Source organism: Mustela nivalis (genome assembly GCF_964662115.1).
Source record: "Mustela nivalis genome assembly, chromosome: 9".
Taxonomy (NCBI): domain Eukaryota; kingdom Metazoa; phylum Chordata; class Mammalia; order Carnivora; family Mustelidae; genus Mustela; species Mustela nivalis.
The window spans coordinates 26,773,661-26,797,973 of NC_139028.1; the positions used below are offsets into that span (position 1 = coordinate 26,773,661).

Genomic DNA, 24,313 nt, shown 5'->3' on the forward strand with positions numbered 1-24,313 from the left:
TTCCCTATAGTTAAGACTCTGCTTTTGATTTGACTCTTATTTATCCCTTTGTTCATTTGTTTTGTTTCTTAAATTTCATATATAAGTGAAGTCATTTGGCATATGTCTCTGTCTGATGGGCTTATTTCACTCAGCATTATACTCTCTAGATTCATCCATGCTGTTGCAAATGGCAAGATTTCATTCTTTTTTATGGCTGAATGATATTTCATTATGTGTGTGTGTGTGTGTGTATATATATATATATATATATATATATATATATATTTCCCATCTTTATCCATTTGTCTATTGATGGACACTTGGGCTGCTTCCATAATTTGGCTATCATGAATAATGCTACAGTAAATATAGGAGTGCATAAGAGCCACTCTTAAGCATAGAACAAAAAAGAGACTTGTTCTCTCTGATATTTATTTACCTGCCCCATATTACTGAGACCTCAGGGTCTCTGAGCCCTAACATAGGTCAGGGACAGACATAGAACTGGAGTTACCTGATTGAAAAGACAAATTCTGTTTCATACTACATTACATGGTGGGAAAATAAATATCTACCACGATTTTTCTTCTTTTCTTTCTACATAAAATTCCCAGAGGAAAATGACAGCAGGAAATCACTCTACAGTGACCGAGTTCATCCTCGCTGGGCTAACAGAGAAACCAGAACTCCAGCTTCCCCTTTTCTTCCTCTTCCTAGGAATCTATGTGGTCACGGTGGTGGGGAACCTGGGCATGATCACGCTGACAGGACTCAGCACTCACTTGCATACCCCCATGTACTACTTCCTCAGTAGCTTGTCCTTCATTGATCTCTGCCATTCCACTGTCATTACCCCCAAAATGTTGGTGAACTTTGTGACAGAGAGAAATTTTATCTCCTACCAAGCATGCATGACTCAGCTCTACTTCTTCCTTGTATTTGTTATATCAGAATGTCACATGTTGGCTGCAATGGCATATGACCGCTATGTTGCCATCTGTAACCCATTGCTTTACAATGTCACCATGTCTTATCAGGTCTGCTCTGGGATGGTAGTTGGGGTATATATCATGGGCTTGACTGGTGCCACAGCTCACACTGGCTGCATGTTAAGAGTGCTTTTCTGCAAAGCTGATAGGATCAACCATTACTTCTGTGATCTCTTCCCACTCCTGGAGCTTTCCTGCTCCAGCACTTACATTAATGAGGTGGTGGTTTTGTGTTTCAGTGCATTTAATATCCTTGCCCCCAGCCTGATGATCCTTAGCTCCTACGTCTTCATCCTCTCCAGCATCCTCCGCATCCGCTCCACTGAAGGCAGGTCCAAAGCCTTCAGCACCTGCAGCTCACACATCTCAGCTGTGGCTGTCTTCTATGGATCTGCTGCCTTCATGTACTTGCAGCCATCATCTGTGGGATCAATGGACCAAGGGAAAGTGTCCTCTGTATTTTATACCATCATTGTGCCCATGCTGAACCCCCTGATCTATAGTCTGCAGAATAAGGATGTCAAGGTTGCCCTAAATAAGATCCTTGAAAAAAGAAGAAAAGAGGTATTTTGCCTGACCAAAAATTTATAATTCTCCAATGAGGTTTGATAAGGAAACAGTCCAGAGACAGCGATGTATGTCTACAAGTAATGGGATTGTTGTGACTACCTGATAATTTGGAAAAACAGTGTAGCAGGAGACTGGATCATAGTGTCAGTCATATGGAAAGCAGGACCATACAATGCCATGTTTTGGACATAGAATTGGACATCACATGGACATCAGAGAGCACCAAGTATACTGGGGTTAGAAAGCACAGCGCAGACAAAATTTGCAGAATTAGAGTATCCTCTAGAAATAGAATGCATAAAATTGGTATTTACTAACATAAATAGGTGAAATAAGTCAAGTACAATTCTTCTGTTAATTCTTTAATTATATTTAAATATGTTTTTCAAGACTTTTAACTTCTACTAGTTATTTGAAAGGACAAAATGTTATAAATGACTGTGATTGTCATATAGGGTTCATAAGCTATTTTAATTTTACATGGTTGGTTTAAAGACTGTGACTAATCATAATAGATATCATATACCACCTGCCAGAACTCTAAGGTAAGTATGCTTTTCTCTCTCTCTTCCTCTTTTTTAATTCAGCTGTAGTTGACATACAATGTTACTTTAGTTTCAGGTGTACAATATAGTGATTCAACATATGTTATGCTACGTTATCCACAAATGTAGCTACCATCTGTTACTATACAACACTATTCTAATATCATTGGCTATATTCCCTATACTGTGCCTTTTATTCTCATGACTTACCCATACCATAACTGGAGGCCTGTTTATCCCAATTCCCTTCACTCATTTTGCTCCTTTCCCCCAATCCTCTCCCTTCTGGCAACCAAGAGTTTATTCTCCGCCTTTATGGATCTGATCATCTATGATGAACTTAAACATTATATGATGTTTCTATTTTTAGTATTTCAAAGAACCTCTACACTGTTTTCCACAGTGGCTGTACCAATTTACATTCCCACCAACAGTACACAAGCATTCCTTTTTCGGCCCATCCTCACCAAATACTTGTTATTTTTTGTCCTTCTGATTTTAGTCATTCTGATAGGTGTAAGGTGATATCTCATTGTGGTTTTCTTTGAATTTCCTTGGTGATTAATATATGGCCAACCATATATATTCTTTTTTTTTTTTTGGAAAAAAAGTTTTATACTTTTTAAAAATTTATTTATTTATTTAAAATTTCTTTTCAGTGTTTTGGAATTCATTGTTTATGTTCCATACCCAGTGCTTCATTCAATATGTGCCCTCCACAGTACCCATCACCAGGATCACCGGACCCCTCAACCCCCCTCCAAAACCCTCAGTTTGTTTCTCAGAGTCCACAGTCTCTCATGGTTCATCTCCCCCTCCAATTTCCCCCAACTCACTTCTCTCCATCTCCATCTCCATCTCCCCATGCCATCCATGTTATTCCTTACGCTCTATAAGTAAGTGAAACCATATGATAATTGACTCTCTCTGCTTGACTTATTTCATAATCTCCTCCACTCCCGTCCATGTTGATACAGAAATTGGGTATTCATTCTTTCTGATGGAGGCACAATACTCCATAGTGTATATGGACCATATCTTCTTTATCCATTTGTCTGTTGAAGGGCACCTTGGTTCTCTCCACTGTTTGGCAACCGTGGCCATTGCTGCTATGAACATTGGGGTACAGATGGCCCTTCTTTTCACTACATCATTATCTTGGGGGTCAATACCCAGTAGTGCAACTTCAAGGTCATAGGGTAGATCTATTTTTAATTTCTTAAGGAATCTCCACACTGTTTTCCAAAGTCAGCCATATATATTCTTTCAGCCATATATAGTCTCTGGAAAAGAAGCTCCTCTGCTCATTTTTTAATAAGATTGTTTGCACTTTTTGGTGTTCAGTTGTATAAATTCTTTATGTTCTTCATATATTTTGAATATTAACCCCTTGTTAGATGGATCATTTGCAAATATTTTCTCCCTTTCAGTAGGTTGCCTTTTTGTCTTATGATGGTTTCCTTCATTGTGAAAAGCTTGATTTTTTAAAAATTTGAGTAGAGCTGACACACAATGTTACATTGGTTTCAGGTCTATAACATAGTGACTCAACTTCTCTATAGATTGTTAGGCTCACCACAAATGTAGCTACCATCTATTACCATAAAACATTATTACAATATCATTGACTATATTCCTTATGCTGTGCCTTTTATTCCTGTGACTTATTCATTCCATATTCATTCCATAACCGGAAGCCAGTCTCTCCTGCTCCTCTTCATCCATTTTGCTCACCGCCCCTGCCCCCATCCTTCCCTTTAGCAACCGTCAGTTTGTTCTCTGTATTTATAGGTCTGATTCTGATTTTTTTTGTTTATTCACCTGTTTTGTTTTTTAGATTCCAAATATGAGTGAAATCACATGGTATTTTTCTTTTTCTGTCTGACTTATTTCAATTAGCATAATATCCTCTGAAATGAGTTCTTGACTTCATTTTCCCTTTCCAAGTTTTATATACCTTTCAATGACAAACAGAAGTTTTAATTCTCCATGCATTTTAACCACTCCAGGCTATTAGCAGACATACTTTTGGTTCATCTTATATGCTCATTGTTTACTATTAATGTGTGCTCGTGGATATTATCTCTATCAAAGTTGTCAAATTCCGAAGAACAAACCATATTTCTTGTTCTAAGTTTTGATTATTAATAAGTAACATTTTCCATAGGGTTTATGAATATTCTGTTCTAAATTTTTGCTCTTTTCATAGCGATTGGCAAAAACACCTTTACAAAGAAGGTTGACGTCCATTTCTAACAATAATTTAAAGCATTTCTGAGTAAATTTGATTAAGAAAATTTATTGTGATTATTGTCAAAAGGGATATCACATTTAATAAATACTTTGAATAAAATGTTAAATACGATTTTTATTTCCAATAAAATGATGTAGCCTTTATATAGAACTGAAATAATCTCTATAGCACATATGTTATTGTTGCTTCTCATTATTTCTCTTTTAATTTTTGAAAAAAATAAAGTCATCATATCTCCTTCCTCTTGTTAGGAACTCCTCAGAGGAATATGCAATATTTGTCGGATGCTTTCATTTAGGCCACAAATTAAAACATTCCAAGTGTCACTGTTTTCTGAGTACATTATGAAATCTACATACAGTTAACAGAGGTCAATGAAAATAAAAACTTTCAGGTTTTCTACTTTGCCTTTGTGGGAAAGAACTTTAGAAAACTTCTTTAGTGTATGACTTAAAAATTTCCTGAAATTTTACATTTTAAAATGGCTTGTCATGAAATTCACTGATGTCCTTACAACATCTCTCACATCCTAAATACTAATATGTAACCTACCAAGAACAATGAATCACACCTATGTGGCACTATTAAGCACTTAAGAACAAATGGAGAAAGGGAAGTTCTAACTGTTTCTTTTCCCAAGAGTGGATCCTTGTGGGATAAGATTCTAGTGGGAGGTCATTATCATAGTTTGTTAATCAGACATTTATTATCTATACTCAGAGTATAAAATCCTCTCATCCTATCAAACAGCCTTTGAGGGGGACAGATGGCCTTGGGCATCAACTTCACCATCAATCAAGATCAGTGACTAAAAACAATTGCCAAAAAAACCTCTTAGACCATGACCCTCTCAGCACCAAGGAGTCTTGCAAGGTTAGTACTCAGAACTATCCACCAGCATCATCATGTCATTTTCTCCTCTAGAACAATGAAGAAGAAAAATACACAGCATTGAACTCTCTGGGAAGAAGAAGGGTAGGTCTGAATCTCAGTCCTTGGCTTTTAAAATCTTAGTCTTCCACTCAAGCTCCCTTTCCAGTGCACATACAGACACACATTATTATGTATATGTCCTCACCTGTCCTCATCCCATTATTCACTCTCTAATGAGCACATCTTCCTTTATTTTCTCTCTCATGACCCTGAGATCATGACGTGAGCTTAAATCAAGAGTTGCATGCTTAACTGGCTGAGCCACCCAGGATCCCCACTATGTGTATTCACAGAAACAAGAAGAAGATATGTTGAGGAAAGAGATTTTCATTATGGGTTTTCACATCTGGTTTTCATTATGGGAGTGACAATTGTTGGGCAAATGAAAGATATAGTGGAGAGATACTCAATAAATTACAATTAAAACAACACTGATATTTATTAAGTTCTTATCAAGAGTCAGGAACTGTGCTAGGCACTTTGTAGGTATCATTTAATTTAATTTTCACATGAGAAATGGAATAAGTTAATGGAAAATGGAAATTAACATTTCCATTTTTCAAATGATTAGTGGAAGTGTAAGACAAAATTATTTGCATCCATGACTATCTACCTTAATATCAGGACCTATTGGTCCTGATACACAATCATGAAGTACTGGAATTGAAAGAGATATTAAGGATGACTTAATCCAACCACCCATCTAGAGCTTGTATCCATAAACAATAGCCACAAAATGGCCCTTTAGGCTGTGCTCCAACAGTTCTGGTTGTAAGATCAAGGTGTATGTGATTATTGTCAGGCTTCTTTGATGTAAAACCGGATAGTCCTCCCTATAGTTTCAAGCAGGTCATTTTACCTTATTTTCTTGGAGAAATATAAAATGAGTCCAACACCTTTTAAATGCAACAATATATTGAACATTTGGCAATAACTGTCATGTGCAACATTAATTTTTTGGGCTTTTTTGGTAATTAAATACCCTCAGTTATTTCAGCCATTCATCTAAAGACAAGATTTCTAAATAATTTTTCTGAAATTGTCCAGTTTTTTCTAAATCACGTATAGTATTCTATCTCAAATTAAGAACACTATTCCAACTATGGCTTGAGTATTAAGAACGAATTTCCATTTTCTAGAATCTAGTTTTCTTTGCAGTGTAAATGGAATATCTATTAGTCTTTTTTAAAAATATCACATTGTTGACTAGTAGTGAATTAAAACTAATATTTCTAATTGTATTTTGCATGTGTTCTAATAATCCATGTCTCTACCATCCTAAAATTCTGTAGAGAGTACATGCAAAATACATGGCAAGAAGACACCTAATGTTTTTCTTCTAAAACCTTTCTCATATTTTGGGAATAAGAATAATTTTCTGACCTCCACTACCACCATGATGTCCAATTAACATAAACCATTCATAGTCTTCTGCTTCTCTGGCCACAGAGGTAGAATAAATGATCTAAATATCAACCATTAGATCACTCCCCTGGGATTATTTAAATGATAAAGGAAGAAAGACAGTTTTCACTCTTGGAAAGTTGTTGAGGTATAGTTATGTTATGTTCTTACCTTGTGAGGTAGTAGGCCTGGGTGGAGGAAACTAGGACAAGCAGAGAAGCAGAATTCCAGGTGGAATGATATTGCTAGCTGCCCAGTCCTTCAGGTATTTTGTGCAGAAATTCTAGTAAGGAAAATGATTCAGACCAAATTAACAACTTTTCACAGACTTATGAATCCTGTGTTTATTACTTGTAGAAAACATATTACTCTTTCTTATTTTCAACTGAATGACAATTTAATCATTATGACATTTGATTAATATGCCATGGCATTAATATAGACATATAGGATATCCCATGGGATATAGGATGATTATATACATATAGGAAAGAGTCATTAGAAATAACAGCACTGGCATCACCATACTGTAACCTGAAACTAATATTACACTGTATGTAAACTAACTGGAATTTGAATAAAAAGCTAAAAAAAAAAAAAGACATAACAGTAGTAACTTCCCTACTAACTGACTCAAAGCATGTAAACTTGGAGTTTTCTATTAAAATTGGAAATATCTTAGTTAGAAGTTTCTTGAATTTTCCTCTGGTCAGCTGGAATCATTGGTTGTCCCAGAGTGATAGAGGAGATTCAAGAGATACCTGCATTAGGAATGTCCTTTGATGTGGGATAAAATAATGATCTCCATAAAATTATTCTCTCCCTCACACACATACACACATACATATGAATATACACATTCACACACCCCACACAAGTACACTTATTTTCTGTTTTTTAAGCTTAGAACACTTTGAGAGGATAATGGATCCTGGAAATCACTCTACAGTGACTGACTTCATCCTCGCTGGGTTAACAGAGAAACCAGAACTCCAGCTGCCCCTTTTCTTCCTCTTCCTAGGAATCTATGTGGTCACGGTGGTGGGGAACCTGGGCATGATCATGCTGAAAGGGCTCAGTGCTCACTTGCACACCCCCATGTACTACCTCCTCAGCAATTTGTCCTTCATTGATCTCTGCCATTCCACTGTCATCACTCCCAAAATGCTGGTGAACTTTGTGACACAAAAGAACGTCACTCCCTTCTATGAATGCATGACTCAGCTGTATTTCTTCCTCGTTTTTGGTATTGCAGAGTGTCACATGCTGGCTGTAATGGCTTATGACCGCTATGCTGCCATCTGTAATCCCCTGCTTTACAATGTCATCATGTCTTCCCACTTCTGCTTCTGGCTCACAGTAGGAGTTTATAGTTTGGGCATCATTGGATCTACAATCCACACGGGCTTCATGATGAGACTCCTTTTCTGCAAGAGCAATGTGGTTAACCATTATTTCTGTGATCTCTTCCCACTCTTGGAGCTGTCCTGTTCCAACATCTACGTCAATGAATTACTGGTCCTAGTCTTGAGTGCATTTAACATCCTGACTCCTGCCTTAACAATCCTTGCCTCCTACGTCTTCATCCTCTCCAGCATCCTCCGCATCCGCTCCACTGAGGGCAGGTCCAAAGCCTTCAGCACCTGCAGCTCGCACATCTCAGCTGTGGCTGTCTTCTATGGATCTGCTGCCTTCATGTACCTGCAGCCATCATCTGTGGGATCAATGGACCAAGGGAAAGTGTCCTCCGTGTTTTATACCACCATTGTGCCCATGCTGAACCCCCTGATCTATAGCCTGCGGAATAAGGATGTCAAATTTGCCCTGAAGAAAATTCTGGAGAGTAGAAAGTGTTCAAGAATAGAATCAATATCATGATGTCATGTCAGAAACAGTTTTTTAATTTGTTAATATATGTAACATGTTAAGTTTATTGTTCAAATGTTTGGAAATTCAATGACACTCTCCCACATAACACATTTCCTACATTCTTCTCCAGGCCATTCCTTGGAAGCTTATTGGAGTGATTATGAGTAGAGAAATACTAAGAATAAAATCAAAGGCTCTTGAGTATGAAAGGAGCCCTGGTTTTATTTTTAATGATAACAGAAATAATAAGAACGATGATGATGATGATGATGATGATGATGATTTTTGAAGATAATAGTAGTTTGTAGATTATTAAGATTTTGTGAAATATCAAGCACTATGTTCAGCACTTTAAATGAATGACTTTATTTATAATATTTACTTGCCAAATGTTTTTAGTTTTCTCTCAGGAAAAGCCCTTGTATTACTTCTCTTTCAAAGATGAAATAGAACCTTAATTCCTTTGAGTAAATGCCCTATGTCCCAAACATAAATGATTGATCCTAGAAAGTTTGGCTCCAGGACCCATGATTTTACTCAAATGATGCTTTGGTCTCATGTAACTGTGGATAGGTCTAGAACATCCTCAAGATGTTCCTTCCAAAAACAGATGACATCTCCAGTTTCTTATGTAAGAGTGCTGTTTTCCTACAGATACCTTCAATATTATTTTCACTTTTATTTCATTTGATAGGATCAAAATCTTTCACACATGGTAGACTCTCTCACAGAAGCTCAAGTTATCATTCTTGATAACAATGATTTATATAAAAGCAGCCCAACCAACATTATTTTGTCTCTATACCAGTGATGCTGTAGCTATTTATGAAGTAACCCCTATGAAAGCCAAAAATCCTGCTAAGTCATACCATTTATATGTGGTTCATCCTCTTTTCCCCATAATTTACAAATAATTGCCATAGCATGCCAATTTCATCTTTAAAACATCTTGCATTTTCTTTCATATTTTGCTTTTCTGCTTCTGGGCTTTTAACATCTTGTTACTGTGGATTTGTATGATACTCTAAATATTTAACTGTTTTCTGTCTCTTCTCAATTCAAACCATCCACCTTATTGTTGTCACAACGGTGTTCTTAGGTTACTGTGTTTATGTTATTCACCTGATATAAAAAGTTGCAGTGTTTACATCGAGAATCCAAATACAGGACAAGAATATTTATCTCACTACTCTTATATTCCACTATCTGCTTATTCATGTCAAACATTCATTTTCAAAAAGTCCCCATAGTTTTTATGTGACTTAATTTTCATCAGTCCAAGAAAAGGAAGGGAAAATAGCTATAATTATGACTCCTGTCTTGGGCATGATGCCTAGCCCAGTGCTCTGTCCAGTAGACACAAATGGACTTGTGCAGGACAGAGTGCTGGTGGGTAGACCCTTGAATCACTGCAGCTTCAGGCCCTATATAAAATACAGATTAAATGAAAGGTAATGGTCTCTTCAATAAAAAGGGAGACAAAGTCTCTGCAGACTCAGAAAATCATGTCATATTTTGGGTAATATGTAAAGCTACTAAAATAGAAAAGTGGACAGAGGACAGTTCATGAATCACATCTGGATCACTACAAGACATGACTATCTTAGTGATGGGAGCTGCTGAATGTTTTTTAAGCAAGTGAAACAATTAGCTTTGCATGCTAGCAGTATCATACTTAAGGTGGTGAGGAAGATGGATGGAAAGACATTAAGGCTGAATCGAGACTGGTCAGCAGCCATTTGATTGTTCTAAGCAAGACACTGCATGCAATGGCAGCGGAGCTAGAAAGGAAGGAGACACTCAAGAGGTTTTTGAAAAATGGATCATTCAGACAGAGCTGAACGGAGGTGCGTTGAGGTACAGAAAAGTGCAAGGATGAATGCAAATTTTGAGTCTGAATTATTATATAGAAGGACCATGATGACAGAACTCTCAGGATGGAGCTGAAGGCAGCAAGGCAATTGGGTCACATAAGTCCTGTAAAACTCAACTCTCTCTGTTTGTTTCTCTCTCTCTCTAAAATATGTATACATATACACATTATATGTACACATATTATATATAGACACACATATATATTTAATTTTCTGAATCAGTACATATACCCTGACAAAATGAAAACTATGGTTTCCATGAATGTCAATTATTTTCATTATTGTGTAATCATTTATGGAAGGGTCGTTTTATACCTTTCCCGTTTCTGTCTTAACCTCCAACTCCCTTCCTCCAACTCTGCTCCTGCTCCTTTTATTCAGCACACTGAGAAAACAGGCAGATCTAGTCTGCTCACTTGCAAAGTGGCATTTCGGACACGTAGTTTCTCCCGTAAACATCCTGGAACCCGGCAACCACAGCTATTCCAAAGCTGAAAGAAGCTTTGTGATGTGTGAGCATACAAAACCTTGCTTGAATCTGCATGAATTATAGATAGTGAAAGGGACTCAGAACAAGAGATCATTTGATGCGTTGTTCCTTGAGGGGAGTCCACAGACCACCAGGATGGGTAAAATCTAAGAGTGTGTTAAAATGCATTATCTCAAGCCATACACTGGCTTTCCTAAGTCAAGGACCTGCTTTTGAACAAGAATCCCAGGTGATTCCTGTGCACACTGAAGTTTGACAAGTTTGGGAGTACCTGGGTGGCTCAGTTGGCTGGGTATCCAACTCCAGATTTCAGCTCAGGTCATGATCTCAGGGTTGTGAGATCAAGTCCCATGTCAGGCTCTGTGCTCAGTGGGAAGTCTAGTTGAAGATTCTCTCCCTCTGCTCCTTCCCTGCTTTGTGCGTGCATGTGTGCCCATGCTCTCCCCTTGCCAAAAATAAATAAATAAATCTTTTTGGGAAAAAGTTTGACAGGTTTTAGAAAACATATTATTATAAGAACTCATCCCCCCAAACTGTGGTTTAATTGATATGGGGTTCCGGGTGGATATAGAGATTTTAAAAACCTCCCTTGATTATTTTAAATGTGCTGTTATAAGTGAGACACACTAATGTAACCCAACACTAACATAAAAGTAAACTTCTTTCAAAAGAACTGAACTTGGGGGGGAGGGGACAAGATGGCGGGGGAATAGGAGGAGGTGCCTTTTCAGCTGGTACCCCAAAGTAAGCTGATTACCTACCAAAGAACTTCATTCACCCATGAAATCAGCCTGAGATCAAAATTATACACGTCTGGATCTCTACAGGGGCAGAAGCCACCAGTGGGCAGGTAAAGTGGAGTGGGAAGGAGGGACTGATATCAGAAGATAAACAAAAGGGGGAGGGAGCCACCAGAGGCAACTGGTTGGAAAGTAATACCCCAATAGGAGCGAGAGTGCCCTGCGTCTGGGGACCAGCATTAACTTAGAGACTGGTTGAAAGCACTCCAAAAGAGCAAAGGATCGCGGGGGGAAATTGTGGGAATCGGGGCGGCTAGGGACAGGGGCTTAAGTCCCCGGTCCCAGGACAGCCTCCCCTGGCACTGAGGCAGAGAGAGTGCGGGGGAGAAACCAGCTCTTGGTCCCTAAGCCGCCAGCGCGCCCGAGAATGCGTGGGTTCTAGCTCCTGTGAGGGATGGGAGCCACGCCAGTCGGCAGAATGCACGAGCCCTGCTACAAAGCCTGAGATACGCGCGCAGGTCCCTCATGCTCCCCTGAGAGAGTTACAAAGGCCAGGCCGGCGCTCTTTGACCTGCGCCATTGTTTCAAAGCCTAAGCCGTGCGCCCCAAGCTCTCCCTTGACAGAGGTGTGCAAAAGCCCAGCCTGGTGCTTTCGGACCTGTGCCCCGTTCTCAGTGCCTGAGATGCGCGCGCGACCCATAGCTGCCGCTGAAAGAGGTGCGCACAAGCTGGGCACTCTTAGACCCAGAAAGACCAGGCACTTCCAGCCCGGGCCAGCGGCAAAATCTCAGTGTGTGATTGCTGCTTGGAACCTCTCTGGTGGTCAGGAGCGCCCAGACAGCCACCACTGCCTTGGCTTTGGGTACAAGCAAAAGATCCTGCGCCCCCAGGGTCTGCAACTTGGAACCTGCTCTGCCAGCGGCCAAGGGGGAACTTATTTAGGCTCTGCACCCAGACTGAGGCTTCTCTCTGAGAGGGAGATCAGGGTGCGGTTTGTTTTCCTCTAAAACTACAAAAACCATCAAAGGCAGTCAAGGTGAGAGAAAAAAAAGTAAAAACCACCAGAGAACAAAAGCCTGAAAAAAAAAACAGTTTCCTCAGAGCCCATCCCCTTGAGGGGGGCAGGAGGACTCAACTCAGGAAACATCATTGACTGACAACCCACGTGGCAGGCCCCTCCCCAGAAAACAAAGGAAGAAAGAAAAAAAAGAGAAAAAAAAGACTACAAGAGAACAACCACTACTTCATAGGAAAACTTGTATTGTTCACTCGTTCCCACTATTCCGGTTCTTTTTTTTTTTTTATTTTTTTTTAACACATAGGTAATTTTTTTTAACCTATTTACCATCACAGCGAGCTGTACAGTACATCAAATTCCATACCCTTCTAACATGAACTTTTTGATACATACACCTATGTTTTTCTTTAGCATTTTTATTTTTTGAATTCCTTTTTTAAAATTTTAGTTTAGTTTAGTCTAGTTTATTCCTTTTTATTTTTATCCTCTAATATTCATATAGAGTTAAACTTCAAAGTAATCCCCTTTCCCCAATCAATACTACCCCTATAGGTAAACCAATTTTCAATCCCCTTTATCTTAGGAAAGTTGAGTCCTTTAACAAAGATATCAAGATACATCCAGGAAGAATCAAAACAACCTTCCTCGCACACACTGAGAATTTATAAGAACTCTCCCATCTTCTTCCACCAGTGTTTCTGTGTTTATCTGTTTGACCTGATAGCATATAAATTTTACACTTGGGGTTCTTTTTGACAAGGTTCTTCCTTTATTTGCATACATATATTTTTTTCTCTTGTCATATACTTGTATGAGTCTTTTTGTCTCTTTTTGTTTGTCTACTTCATAAATCTTAGCTTGGGGCACATCTGGGCTGAACCGTCTCTTTCATCTTCCCTTTCTTTCCTGTCTCTCTCTCTCATTTTTTTTCCTTTTTTCTTTTTCTTTTCTTTTGTCTCTCGTTTGGGTGGGGAATCCTGATTGCTCAGAAGTGTTCCAGGGTGCACCTTGACTGCACCACAGTTGATACATCCAGCTACATCTGTCCAGTCATCTCCCACCAAAATGACTAGGAAGAGGAATGCCCAACAGAAGAAAAATACAGAGGATGGACCTTCTGCAACAGAGCTAACGGCTATCAACATAGACAATATGTCGGAAAGAGAATTCAGGCTAAAAATTATCCAGGCAAGAGCTAGGTTGGAGAAAGCCATGGATGACCAAACAGAATTGATTAGGGCTGAACTGAAAGCGACCAGACAGGATGATCACAATGTTAAGGCAGAGCTTAAAGCTACCAGGGAGGAGGTACACGATGCTCTCAATGAGTTCCAATCTAATCTAAACTTTCTCAAAGCTAGGGTAACTGAGACAGAAGATAGAATTAGTGATCTGGAAGACAAACAGATAGAAAGGATCAGGAGGAAGCCTGGAACAAACCAGCTTAGAAACCACGAAAACAGAATCAGGGAAATAATGATGCCATGAAGCGTTCCAATGTCAGAATTATTGGAATCCCTGAAGGGGAGGCGAAAGAAAGAAGTCTAGAAGATATAGTGGAACAAGTCCTTCATGAAAATTTTCGCAATCTTGTGAATGGAACCAGCGTTCAGGTACTAGAGGCTGAACGGTCTCCACCCAAGATTATACATTCCAAAAAAACATCACGACATCTGATAGTCAAATTGAGGAATTATAATTGTAGGTATAATCTCTTGAAAGCTTCCAGGGCAAAGAGGCTCCTTACTTAGAGAAGGAAGCCCATCAGACCTGTCCACAGAGACCTGGCAAGGCAGAAAAGGCTGGCAAGATATATTCAGGGCACTAAATGAGAAGAACATGCAGCCAAGAATACTTTATCCACAAGACGGACATTCAAAATGGATGTAGAGATAAAGAGTTTCCAAGACCGGCAAGGCTTAAAAGACCATGCAACCACCAAGCCGACACTGCAGGAAATATTAAGGAGGGTTCTATAAAAGAGGAAAAATCTTAAGAATAGCATTGAGCAGAAATATAGAGACTGTCTACAGAAAGAAAGACTTCAAAGGTAACTCGATGTCAATAAAAACGTATCTATCAATAATCACTCTCAATATGAATGGCCTAAAGGCGCCCATAAAACGGCACAGGGTTACAGATTGGATAAAACGACAGGACCCATCCATATGTTGTCTACAAGGGACCCATTTTGAAACTAAAGATACATGCAGAAGAAAGTGAAGGGATGGAGAAGCATCTTTCATGCCAATGGGCCTCAAAAGAAGGCTGGGGTAGCGATTCTCATATCAGATAAATTAAACTTTAAACTAAAGACTGTAGTCAGAGATACAGAAGGACACTACATAATCCTTAAAGAAACTATCCACCGAGATGATCTAACAATTGTAAATATCTATGCTCCCAATATGGGAGCAGCCAATTACCTAAGAAAACTGTTAATCAAGATAAAGAGTCATATTGATATGAATACACTAATCGTAGGAGATCTTAACACGCCTCTCTCAGAAATAGATCATCGAAGCAGAAAATCAATAAAGAAACAAGAGCATTGAATGACACATTGGACCAGATGGACCTCATAGATACATACAGAACATTCCACCCTAAAACAACAGAATACTCATTCTTCTCAAGTGCACATGGAACCTTCTCCAGAATAGACCACATACTGGGTCACAAATCAGGACTCAACCAATACCAAAAGACTGAGATTATTCCCTGTACATTCTCAGATCACAATGCTTTGAAACTGGAGCTCAATCACAAGGAAAAGTTCAGAAGGAACGCAAACACCTGGAAGCTAAAGACCACCTTGCTTAAGAATGCTTGGATCAACTAGGAGATCAAAGAAGAACTGAAACAATTCATGGAACCAATGAGAATGAAGACACTTCATTCCAAAACCTATGGGATAGAGCCAAGGTGGTCCTAAGAGGGAAATACATAGCCATCCAAGCCTCCCTCAAAAAAATTGAAAAATCCAGAATACACCAGCTGTCTCTACACCTTAAAGAACTGGAGAATCAACAACAAATCAAACCAACTCCACACATAAGAAGGGAAATCATCAAGATTAGAGCTGAAATCAATGAGGTAGAAACCAGAGATACAGTAGAATGTATCAATGAAACTAGAAGCTGGTTTTTTTTGAAAAAATCAATAAGATCAATAAACCAGTGGCCACACTAATCCAAAAGAAAAGAGAGAAAGCCCAAATTCATAAAATTATGAATGAAAAGGGAGAGATCACAACGAACACCAAGGAAGTAGAAACAATCATCAGAAGTTATTATCAAGAAATATGCCAATAAGCTTAGCAACCTAGATGAAATGGATGCATTTTTGGAAAACTATCAAAATTGAACCAGGAAGAAATCGACAACCTGAGTAGACCAATATCTAATAACGAGATTGAAGCAGTGATCAAAACCTCCCAAAAAACAAGAGCCCAGGACCTGACGGATTCCCTGGGGAATTCTACCAAACTTCCAAAGAAGAAATAACACCTATTCTCCTGAAGCTGTTTCAAAAAATTGAAGCAGAAGGAAAACTTCCAGACTCTTTCTATGAAGCCAGCATTACCCTGATCCCCAAACCAGGCAAAGACCCTACCAAATAGGAGAATTTCAGACCAATATCACTGATGAATATGGATGCTAAGATTCTCAACAAGATCCTAGCCAACAGGATCCAACAGCACATTAAAAAGATTATCCACCATGACCAGGTGCGATTCATCCCTGGGCTACAAGGATAGTTCAACATTCGCAAATCAATCAATGTGATACAACAAATTAATATGAGAAGAGAGAAGAACCGCATGGTCCTCTCAATTGATGCAGAAAAAGCATTTGACAAAATCCAGCATCTGTTCCTGATTAAAACGCTTCAAAGTATAGGGATAGAGGGAACATTCCTGAACCTCATCAAATCTATCTATGAAAGACCCACAGCAAATATCATCCTCAATGGGAAAAAGCTTGCAGCCTTCCTGTTGAGAACAGGAACAAGACAAGGATGCCCACTCTCACCACTCTTGTTCAACATAGTATTAGAAGTCCTAGCAACAGCAATCTGACAACAAAGAGAAATAAAAGGTATCCAAATTGGCAATGAAGAAGTCAAACTCTCTCTCTTCGCAGATGACATGATTCTTTATATGGAAAACCCAAAAGACTCCACCCCCAAACTACTAGAACTCATACAGCAATTCAGCAATGTGGCAGGATACAAAGTCAATGTGCAGAAATCAGTGGCTTTCTTATACACTAACAATAAAAATACAGAAAGGGAAATTAGAGAATCGATTTCATTTACTGTAGCACCAAGAACCATAAGATACCTGGGAATAAACGTAACAAAAGTGGTAAAGGATCTGTTTTCAAGGAACTACAGAACACTCATGAAGGAAATTGAAGAAGACACAAAAAGATGGAAGACCATTCCATGCTCTTGGATCAGAAGAATAAACATTGTTAAAATGTCTATACTGCCTAGAGCAATCTATACTTTTAATGCCATTCCGATCAAAATTCCACCGGTATTCTTCAAAGAGCTGGAGCAAATAGTCCAAAAATTTGTATGGAATCAGAAGAGACCCGGAATCGCTAAGGAAATGTTGAAAAACAAAAATAAATCTGGGGCATAATGTTACCTGATTTCAAACTTTATTACAAAGCTGTGATCACCAAGACAGCAAGTTACTGGCATCAAAACAGACACATAGACCAGTGGAACAGAGTAGAGAGCCCAGATATGGACCCTCAACTCTATGGTCAATTAATCTTCTACAAAACAGGAAAAAATATACAGTGGAAAAAAGACAGTCTCTTTAATAAATGGTGCTGGGAAAACTGGACAGCTAATGTAGAAGAATGAAACTCGACCATTCTCTTATACTGTACACAAAGATAAACTCAAAATGGATAAAAGACCTCAACATGAGACAGGAATCCATCAGAATCCTAGAGGAGAACATGGGCAGTAATCTCTTCGATATCAGCCACAGCAACTTCTTTCAAGATATGTCTCCAAAGGAAAAGGAAACAAAAGCGAAAATCAACTTTTGGGACTTCATCAAAATCAAAAGCTTCTGCACAGCAAAGGAAACAGTCAAAAAAACAAAGAGGCAATCCACGGAATGGGAGAAGATATTTGCAAATGACAGTACAGATAAAAGTTTGATATCCAGGATCTATAATGAACTCCTCAAACTCAACACACACAGAACAGGCAAACATATCAAAAAATGGGAAGAAGATATGAACAGAAACTTCTCCAATGAATACAGACAAATGGCTATCAGACACAAGAAAAAATGTTCATCATCACTAGCCCTCAGGGAGATTCAAATTAAAACTACATTGAGATATCACCTTATACCAGTTAGAATGGCCAAAATTAACAAAACAGGAAACAACATGTGTTGGAGAGGATGTGGAGAAAGTGGAACCCTCTTACACTGTTGGTGGGAATGCAAGTTGGTGCAGCCTCTTTGGAGAACAGTGTGGAGATTCCTCAAGAAATTAAAAATAGAACTTCCCTATGACCCTGCAATTGCACTCCTGGGTATTTACCCCAACAGATGTAGTGAAAAGAAGGGCCATCTGTACCCCAATGTTTATAGCAGCAATGGCCACGGTCACCAAACTATGGAAAGAACCAAGATGCCCTTCAATGGACGAATGGATAAGGAAGATGTAGTCCATATACACTATGGAGTATTATGCCTCCATCAGAAAGGATGAATACCCAACTTTTGTAGCAACATGGACAGGACTGGAAGAGATTATGCTGAGTGAAATAAGTCAAGCAGAGAGAGTCAATGATCATATGGTTTCACTTATTTGTGGAGCATAACAAATAGCATGGAGGACAAGGGGTGTTAGAGAGGAGAAGGGAGTTGGGGTAAATTGGAAGGGGAGGTGAATCATGAGAACCTATGGACTCTGAAAAACAATCTGAGGTGTTTGAAGTGGTGGGAGGGTGGGAGGGTGGGGTACCAGGTTGTGGGTATTGTAGAGGGCATGGATTTCATGGAGCACTGGGTGTGGTGTAAAATAATGAATAATGTTTTTCTGAAAATAAATTAATTAATAAAAAAAAGAATTGAACTTAATATATTTAATGATATATTATAAGAGCTCCCCTGATGTGAGTGTCTCATTTACCTTAACTCATACTGTAATAAATCTGCTTCCAATTATTCCAGCTTTGGGGAAAAAATTAAAAATATATAAGAAAGGAGAATTAATTAGTATGGAACACAGGTGCCTGTAATAAAATATTTTCTTTAAATATTCCATTTAGCAGGTGGGATTATTTTTGTGAGGACGTCACAAAAGCAAACATTACATCAAAATTCTGAATTCTTACCCTACACCTTTAATATCCAGTTTTATATAGCTCTGACTTTTGAATCAAGTAAGTATATTACCTAGTTTTGCATAAAATAAGATTTTCTTATGTAGGAAAAATGGTTCAGTTCACTACTTTAAAATTCTGTCCCCATTAACAGAAAGATACCCGGTCAGGGTTTGCTTTGATCCTCTAAAACCAGCTATTCCTAATGTGGGCTGTGAACCAACTGCACTGACTGGGAGCTTGTAAGAAACGCAGAATCTCAAACCCCACTCGGACCTGCTGGGCATGATCTACATACATTAAAAGAAAAAAAAAATCCTGGGGCGCCTAGGTGGCTCAGTGGATTAAAGCCTCTGCCTTCTGCTCAGGTCATGGTCCCAGGGTCCTGGGATCGAGCCCCACATCAGGCTCTCTGCTCAGCAGGCAGCCTGCCTCCCCCTCTCTCGCTGCCTGCCTCTCTGCCTGCTTGTGATCTCTGTCTGTCAAACAAATAAATAAAATCTTTAAAAAAAATCCTCAGGTGATCCTATGAAAAATCTTTATCATTAATTGATAAAACCAGAATTGATGAAGAATCTCTAGAACAAACGGGGGAATGCTAAAGATAAGTACTTCTTTTCTCAAAAGCTTGTACCCTGAGACATGGAAATCCTCAAGAGGATTTATCCCCATGTTGCTTGGTGCCTGGCATGCCTGAAACTAGGAGCAACCTTCAGAGCTCAGTGATGAGAACCACTCAGGGGCCCGTGGCGGAAGAGGAGTTTGCTACCCTGAAGCCAGAGAAATGCAAACTGAAGACCTACAGTTGGAGGCACTGACTTATGACCTCAAAGACTATGATTCACTAACTCCTGTGATAGAATAAGAAATCTCTAATAAAAATCTCTCCGGATGAATTGAGAGATTTTGGGCAGTTGATGAATAAAAAGGTTTGAGAATACTTTCTAAAGATTTAGGAGCCACTAAGAAAAGAATTAAAAAAAACAAACAAACATCAGATATGAGGATAGAGGGGAGACAGTGATCATGATTTAAGTAAAGTGATGGCATATGTCATAGAATAGTGGAGATAACACTAGAAATCGATCATCTGGAAATAGAAGATGTGTGAATTATTTAGAGCTGTGGAGGTAACCTTCAGAAGAAGACATGAAAGAGAATCTGTTTATCAGAGCTATACAGAGATTAAATTGTCCCTCAAGGAAAAGACTGAGTGTAGGGAGGATGATTCAGGAAGTATGGCTTTGTCATTATAATCATGCTTAGATTTTTACAGTCATAAGTTTTATAAATACTGTAAGCTCCCTCGATAACTTGATGATCAAACATGTGGGGAAATCCTGGATAAATAAACACTCAAATATGTTCTAAGTCTGACTGTAAAGCAACAACCCACAGACCTCTATCTCACAAGCACATAATGAGAGCTTATGCTTCTCACCTGTATGAAATGATGAACTAGCTCTGTACTGTACATACAGCCAAATGATCCCACCAGTACTTACTCTATTTTGCCTTAAGATATTGGTTATCTCAGTTTAAATGTTATATACAGGGCTCATTTAGGAGCAAGAACAATCAGAGAATAGTTGGGGCCAGAAGTAAGCTGACCCTGTAAGTTTGAATCGTCCCTAAAGGATTCATAGTAGGAAAATGGAAAGTACATTGTGTCTTGTTTTATGCAAGTTTCAAAATGGTCAAATGCTGAAATTCTGGGAAGACATATGGATTGTTCAGGGCTAATGTAGCTATTATTGTTCCTCAATACATCTCTCTTAATTTTAGAAGAAAATCGGTCATGATCTTCCTTTGTTAGACTTGTTAGAAACTTCTCATGGAGTTAGGGAAATATCTAGCAGGTGTTTTTATCCAGTCCCAAGTTAAAGTATCCCAAGTAATGCTGTTTTATGAGAAAAACATGAAATCTAGTTAGTAGAAGTCAATGAAAATAAAACTTTCAAATCTTACATCTGTGACTGTTTTCCCTAATTTTCTATTTATCCTTTTTTTTCTTTAATTTTTTATGTAAATTCAGCTTTGTTAACAGATAGTGTGTAACTAGTTTCAGGGGTAGAATTTAGTGATTTATATTGCCTATAACCACGCCCAGTGCTCATTACATCATGTGCCCTCATTAATGCCCCTCACCCACTTACCCCATCCCCCCACCTACCTCCCCTCCAGCCACTCGATTTATTTCCTATGATTGAGAGTCTCTTATGGTTTACCTCCCTCTCTGATTTCGTCTTGTTTGATTTTTCCTTCCCTTCCCCTATTTTATCTGTTTTGCTTCTTCAATTCCACATATGAGTGAAATCATATTGATTACATGTAGAAATGATAATATTTTAGGTACATTGAATTAAATAAAATATGTCATTGAAATAATGTCACCTCTTTTTAACTATTTTTTTCTTTTTAACTTTTTTAATGTATCTATTAGTAAGCTTACAATTATATATATGGCTCATATATGTGGCACCCATCATATTTCTGTTATCCTTTTTGGGACATCAGTTCAGAAAATTCCTTAAGGGTATGTTTATAAAGTTCCATGAATTTTTAAACTTTTAAATAGCTTGGAGTGAAATCCACTGAAACACTAACAAAATCTAATACTTTCTTGTTTTCAATCCATAATTTGACAAGAACAATAAATCTCACTTATGTGGCACTAGCAAACACTTGAAAACCAATAGGGAAAAAGAAAAATTCTGATTGTTTTTTTTCCCAAAGGTTGATACTCATGGGATGAGGCACTAGTGGGAGACGATAATCATAACTTGTTCCTAATTGGACTCTTGGCATCCCTACCTAGTATAAAAAAATCAATGTATGAACTAACCTGTGTAGAAGGGAATTGGCTTCAGTAGAGATGAGGATCAAATTATTGCCCCAAATTATTGCCATGAAGGCTTTTAATCCAAGGCCCCCTCAGCACCACGAAGTCTTGCAAGGTTAGTACTCAGAACTATCTGCCAGCATCATTAGAGATATTTTCCCTTCAGAGGGATGAAGGAGAAAATTATACATGGGGAGCAAGAGGGATATGTCTAAACATGTCTTGGTCTGTAACTTAAAATTTTAGAATTCTCTCCTCTAGCTCCCTCCCAGTGCACTGGAGCTTTCACTATTGGAGCCCTTAACTAAAGGGCCCTAACCAGTAAACAGATTTCACAGGACACAGAGAATAAATGAAAAAAAAAAAAAAAAAAAAAAGAGCTAAAACAATATGATGGGAGTCTACTAATTCTTTTTTGTGAAATAGCTAAATCATGTGATACTTGCTGGGAAATAAATAAGAAAACTTTTCTTTTTGTTACCAGATGATATAAATCTTTGAATGACAAGGAAATTGGCTTGGACTTTATTTGAAGACTATAAAAAATATTGATGATTTTAGGAAGTCAATATTGAGTGAAAAATTTAAAATCTCTTTATTTTTGTATGTCTTAATGCCAGAAGGAGCAACAAGATGTCCTGAGGGGAAAAAATAATTAAATTTGGTCCTCATTAAAGGATGAAAATGTTGGTCAAATAAAAGATAAGACAGAGCAAAACTCTAAAGATTAAAATTAAAATAACATTGAAATTCTTAAGTTCTTACCAGGAGCCAGGAACTGTGCTCAGCATCTTGTAGGCATCATTTAAGTTAGTTTTCACTGGAGACAGATAATAGCATTTTTGTTTTTCAGAGGGTCGTAGAGTGGATATAATTATCCCAACGTGGTACAGCAAATTTGGGGTTGAGTGGAGATTGCAATCCATCTTGTGTAACTTAATAGTCAAGACCTACTCGAATTAGAGAAACAGTGGAACTGGAAGAGGTGATAGGATGGTTTAATCCAATCACCCATCAGGCGCTTGAGTCCTTAAACAAAATCAGCTTGGAAAGTGGTTATTTAGGCTACGTTCAAACATTTCTGATGATAAGCTCAAGGTATTTCAGAGACTGTTATCTTTGTTGTGAAACCAAAAATTTCTCTCCAGAGTTTCAAGCAGTTTTATTTCATTCTTTTGGAGACATGGGCAGTTAAGTATGGTGCTTCCTAACTAAAGCAATCTGTTGAAGATTGAGGAACCTGCCATGTGCCACATGAATCTGTTTTGCTAGCAAAATATCTTGTTATTTGAGCCATTCTTAAAATGAAAAATTTCTAGATCATTCTTTCTGCAGTTTGCCAATTTTTCTGCTATCACATAAAGTATTGTACCCCCAACTAAAAACACGACTCCAACTGTTGCTTGAAAGATACATAAGATTAAGAATTTACATTTTCTAGACTGTTCCATTTTCCTTTTTCTTTCTTTTTTTTAAAAAAAAAGATGTTATTTATTTACTTGAGAAAGAGCAAGTGAGAGAGAGCAGGAGCAGGGCAGGGGGTAGGCACAGAGGGAAAGGGAGAAGCAGACTGCTGCCATGCAGGAAGCCCGATGCAGGGCTTGACCCCAGGACCCCGGGGGATCAGGATCTGAGCAAAAGGCAGACACTCAGCTGTTAAGCTGAGCCAGTCAGGTTCCCTGAATCTACTCATTTTCTTTTCAAATCTAAACTAAAGGGACATTAATCTTTTTTTAAAAAAACACGTCATATTCTAGATTAGTATAGGCTGAATAACCTAAAATTTCTAAGTGTATTTGCACACGTACTAGTAATCCACATCTTCACCACCTTGGAATTCTATAGAGAACACAGGCAAAATATGTGACTTAAGAGAAGACCAGCATAAGTAACACCTAGAGTTTGTTTTAAAAAAAAACCCTTCTTACATTTTGAGAATATGAATAATTTTCTGACCTCCACCACTTCAACCATGAAATCCAAATTGCTTAGACCAGTCATAGACCACTGTACCCCTGGTCACATAGGTGGAATGAATACATGGCCTCCATTTAAGCCATTACATTACACATCGGGACGACTAAATTAGAAGGGGGAATGGTTCCTTGTTCTGGGAAAAGCTGTTGAAATAGCAGCACGATGTCTGTCAAGCAGTTATGTTTCTGCTCGTGGGGTGATAGGCCTAGAGGAAGAGAGCTGGGACATATAGAGGAGAGAGTCTCTAGTGGAAAGATATCAGGAGCTGTTCAGTCCTTCAGTTATTTTGAGTTGTGGTACTAGTAAGAAAAATACCTCAGAGTAGCATAATGAGTTTTTGCATACTTATGAATCATATATTTACTCAGTATTGAAAACATATGCTATTCTGAATAAGTTGAAACTGTCATTTGACAAGCATAACATTAATATAATATACATATAGAACATAGGAGAAGAA

General features: G+C 38.3%; 1 protein-coding gene across 1 annotated transcript; it reads left to right on the forward strand.

Moving 5' to 3' along the window:
- Positions 1-602: 602 nt before the first annotated feature.
- Positions 603-8,555, forward strand: LOC309841230 (uncharacterized protein; the record flags this gene model as incomplete). The annotated part of the gene is made up of 2 exons (XM_082684158.1): positions 603-1,555; positions 7,580-8,555. The coding sequence occupies 2 exons, from the start codon at positions 603-605 to the stop codon at positions 8,553-8,555; spliced, it is 1,929 nt and encodes a 642-aa protein (XP_082540284.1).
- Between the last annotated feature and the right edge of the window lie 15,758 nt (positions 8,556-24,313).